The sequence below is a fragment of the Morone saxatilis genome, unplaced genomic scaffold, assembly GCF_004916995.1.
Source record: "Morone saxatilis isolate NCDOM2014 unplaced genomic scaffold, NCSU_SB_2.0 Contig14, whole genome shotgun sequence".
NCBI classification, from domain to species: Eukaryota; Metazoa; Chordata; class Actinopteri; family Moronidae; genus Morone; species Morone saxatilis.
The window spans coordinates 21814637-21818544 of NW_023339696.1; the positions used below are offsets into that span (position 1 = coordinate 21814637).

Consider the following 3908-nt stretch of genomic DNA (forward strand, 5'->3'; position numbering starts at 1 on the left):
TTGGTTAGTGATTATGGAATAAGGAATGTCATGTGTGTAATCACCGCAGCTCGAGTTGACTGCCTGAACTAGCTCGCAGGCTTCGCTCCATTTTTGGGAACAAGGTGATGAAGTTAGTTTGGAGCTCTGTACTGTAACTATAAAGCATCCTGCTGTAAACCTAAATGTCCTCAGTCACATTAGTATTTAATAAATGTTAACACTTTTCCTAGAAGCCTCTTCAATACATAAAGGAATGGGGTTTTAATAAATTAAACCAAGAAACAAAACTGAGTAAGCAGCAGGTCACTGTGTACACACTGTCCTGACATGTTCATGGTTTCATGAATATTTAACCAAAATCCTCAAACCTGGTTTTACCTCTTCAGCCTGACTTAACGGCGAGCATACTGAGGCCATTAGCCTAAGTGAAACCTCCAGGAAGCTGTGACTAGACCAGCTCAGGCCTCACTTTTTCAGTTATCTCTGATTCCTTTTATGAAACAGCCCTCTGCTGTACAACTTTCATTAGACTGAACTGGTTGAACAGGATCTATCGGATAAAGGATCCACAGGTGGAAGTTTTATTTATGTAACCCAAAAATCAAAGTCAGCCTCAGCGGGCTTTACAATCTGTTCAACATTGAACACCTGCTGTACTTAACACCCTCAACCCAAGTCAAAACTCCTCCCAAAAAACATATTTTAACTGAGAAAGCTGTACTGTGTACTGTAATCACACCAGGAACTAAAGAACACAGATATCTTAAAGACATAGGTACAAAAAGTACAAGTAGTGCAACTATCAAGTGTCATAAATCAGAGGAAACAGTGCATGGACTCTGGGACAGATTTATACATGCACTATATGTGTTGTCAATCAATCAGCAGGGTTCAGACAGGAGGTTCTTACTCTGAGGGGGGACCAGAGGTTTTCCTCCAGCAGCGCACCAGCCGACCGGGTGGATGTCTGGCACACAGAGGTTCAACCAGAAGTCTCTGGTGGAGTCGCTGTCGAAGCCCTCGTACCTCAGCAAGGCCTTAAAACCTGCAGACAGACAGACAGACAGCAGCACAGACTCTGTGAGGTTACACTGTGTTGCTGCTTGTTCTGACACATTCACAATCATTACCGCAGTTTAACAGATTATAATCAATACAGTAATAAACTATATGGACATTATACTCTTTAAATTAAAATCAGAAACATGAAATGACTCGTACCAGCCAGTTTGATGATGCCAGCAATCCAGTAAACCTTCATGGGCAGACCGCTGTCAGTGTTTGGGACTTCGACTCGTACGCCTTCGCTGACATCGCCCCACGACTTTCCCATCGAGACCTAAACAACCAGAAAAAAAAAAAAGAAAAAAAAAGTAAAGATAAAAGTAGTTTAACAGAATCCTGCAGAAACCAGGATTCTGTCAAAGTGACAGCCCACGGTGGTTTATTCTTTTTCTAAAAACTGTTTATACAGCTTCAACTTTACAGACTTTGCAAACAAAACATATGATCAATTCATGAAACATGATTAGATAATGAGCTCGACCAGCAGTAACACTGAAAGGCCTGTTATAGCATCATATTAGGATATAGTCATAATATAATATAATCATAATATATGAAAAGAGCCACTCTGCCATAAAAGTACTTTTACTGAAGTGAAATCTTGATAGTCCACTTTTTGCTTTTAACAGAATATCTTTATACAGCAGAAATTGTGTGTGTGTGTGTGTGTGTGTGTGTGAGAGAGAGATGCACCCACATGTTTGAAGCAGCTGACCGGTGCTCCCATCACATCTCCGTCTCCAAGGTAACGACCCCAGTCAAACACCTCCACAGTTACTGCAGCAAACACACAACAAACTAACAAACAAATAAAAATGTTGCACACTGACAGCAAACTGTTGAGTCTAACATGAACACTGCCTGGATGTCTGGGTCTTATTTTTTAAATCTTTTAAATGTATAATTGTTGTATATTATATTCATAAATTATCTTTTGTTCGGATGGTGTGTGTATATATGTAACAGATTCTATATAAAGATGAACAATGCCGCTCCACTTCCTCCCACTGTGCAACAATGAAGCTTAAATATTATGGCCGCTGCCAAGTCTCAAAAATGGCCCATGTCCCATCTGGTAACATGGCCGCTTTATGACTAAAACCGCAACCAGTGATGACACTTTTTTATACTACTATTTACTGCAATATCTATCTTTATGTAGATAACACTGCATAAAGATAACAATTCTAGGTTATATATAACATACAACCGTCCATCTTTATATATAATCAATGTTATACGTGTGTGTGTGTATATATATATATATATATATATATTTCCCACAGTAGTTTGTTTAAATCCAGACTGTTGTCAGTTGTTATGCAATCCGCCACCAGAATCTGACTCCATAACAGAGGAAGTTAGACCCTTTCGAGGACTCACCGCTTTTCTTGACACCACTCTGCTGGTTGGCCTGCTGCTGAGCGTAGGCAGCTAGTTTGGTCATCAGAGGCTGTTTCTGCAGAACCTTGGCCTTCTTAGTGGGTGGCTTCCCCTTTAAGAGAGAGTTAGATAGACTCTCCTTCCAGGTAACAAAAAACAATGTTTACTTATCAAAAGACGTTGGACACGTTGATCCTCGCTCTAAAACAAACTAGCACCCACAGCTTTTGGTCATAATACTCACAAATTGTTCAGCAACTACTTCCTGGACAGAAAACAGTGTAATCTAATTACTTACTTATGACAAAAGGTCCCAAGGTTCTATCTTCGGACCAATTATTTTTACATTTATATAAATAATATTCCATCTGTAAATATTTAATATCTAGCTTTATGCAGATAACTCTAATTTACACGTTTACGTTATGTATGACACTATTTTATACCACCACAATATCTATTTTAAGGCGGATTACATTACTTTATGCGACTATATACCTCAAATCTATTTATATGCAGATGACACCATTTAATACTACTATGTACTCAGGCCTGGGGGAATAACGGATAACATGTAATAGAGTTACAAAAAAGGACGTGCACATGTGCAGTGCGCGCACATTACAACACTTCACGAGTCTCACACCACTCTGGTCTAAAAGTCTTTCACTGGGTGGACAGTCAGTCAGAGTGCGTCGTACCTGCAGTCTGGCGAGGATGCTGGCCTTCTTGGAGTTGGAGGAGTAACTTCTAGAGCAGGAGACGCTGCAGAAACGTTTGGTTTTACTGTAGAAAGCATCTCTGACACCCACCATACCACACATCTCACAGGTCGCTGAGAAAAATACAGACAAAAAGAAACTGAGTCACTTTAAAAAATACACATTAGAGACTCCTCATTATTCAAACATTCCCGTCAGTATCAGACGGAAAGTTGAACTGGGACAAAATTTACAAACTTCAAACTAAGCAGGATCATTTGGCAACTGTTTAAAATGGTTTATTAATTTGCTTAAACTGCTGTAGTTTGTAAATCAAACAAACAGGAAGAAATAGTGTACTTGTAGGGGACTATTTTAATCCACATTTGGTGCTCTAGTAGAGCGTTCGGGACAGAGGACGGGGTATACGGTGTGTGTTCATGGTGACCAAGGCTCATTGATGTGTTTTTATGGCACCTCAGAGAAAGAATCTGGCTTTAACTAACCCATGCCGGCCTTTCCATCAGGGTAGGTGTACAGCTGCCCGTTGGTCTTGATGAGCGTCAGGGAGGAGGAGGAGGAGGGGGTGAGTTGTGTCAACCCTCCTCCTCCTCCTCCTCCTCCCAGCTCCTCTTCGTCGCTGTCCTCGGGGCTGGAGGCTCCGCTTCCCCCGCTGGACTCGGTGCTGCAGCTGCTCCGGTCCTCCTCCAAACCGTCCAGCATACCGAAGGAGTCGCGCCGCTTCCTAGACGGGCGCTCCACCTGACGACAAAGGTA

At 41.4% G+C, this 3908-nt stretch overlaps 1 protein-coding gene across 1 annotated transcript in view; it reads right to left on the reverse strand.

Moving 5' to 3' along the window:
* The window catches only part of LOC118322871 (MBT domain-containing protein 1-like), a gene marked incomplete in the record, with an annotated part of 15296 nt that extends 11388 nt beyond the window's left edge, over window positions 1-3908 (reverse strand). Inside the window, 6 exon segments of the mRNA XM_035654703.1 lie at window positions 893-1027; window positions 1204-1321; window positions 1745-1845; window positions 2431-2542; window positions 3132-3265; window positions 3638-3908. Of these exon segments, the coding sequence (XP_035510596.1) occupies window positions 893-1027; window positions 1204-1321; window positions 1745-1845; window positions 2431-2542; window positions 3132-3265; window positions 3638-3854 (817 nt within the window).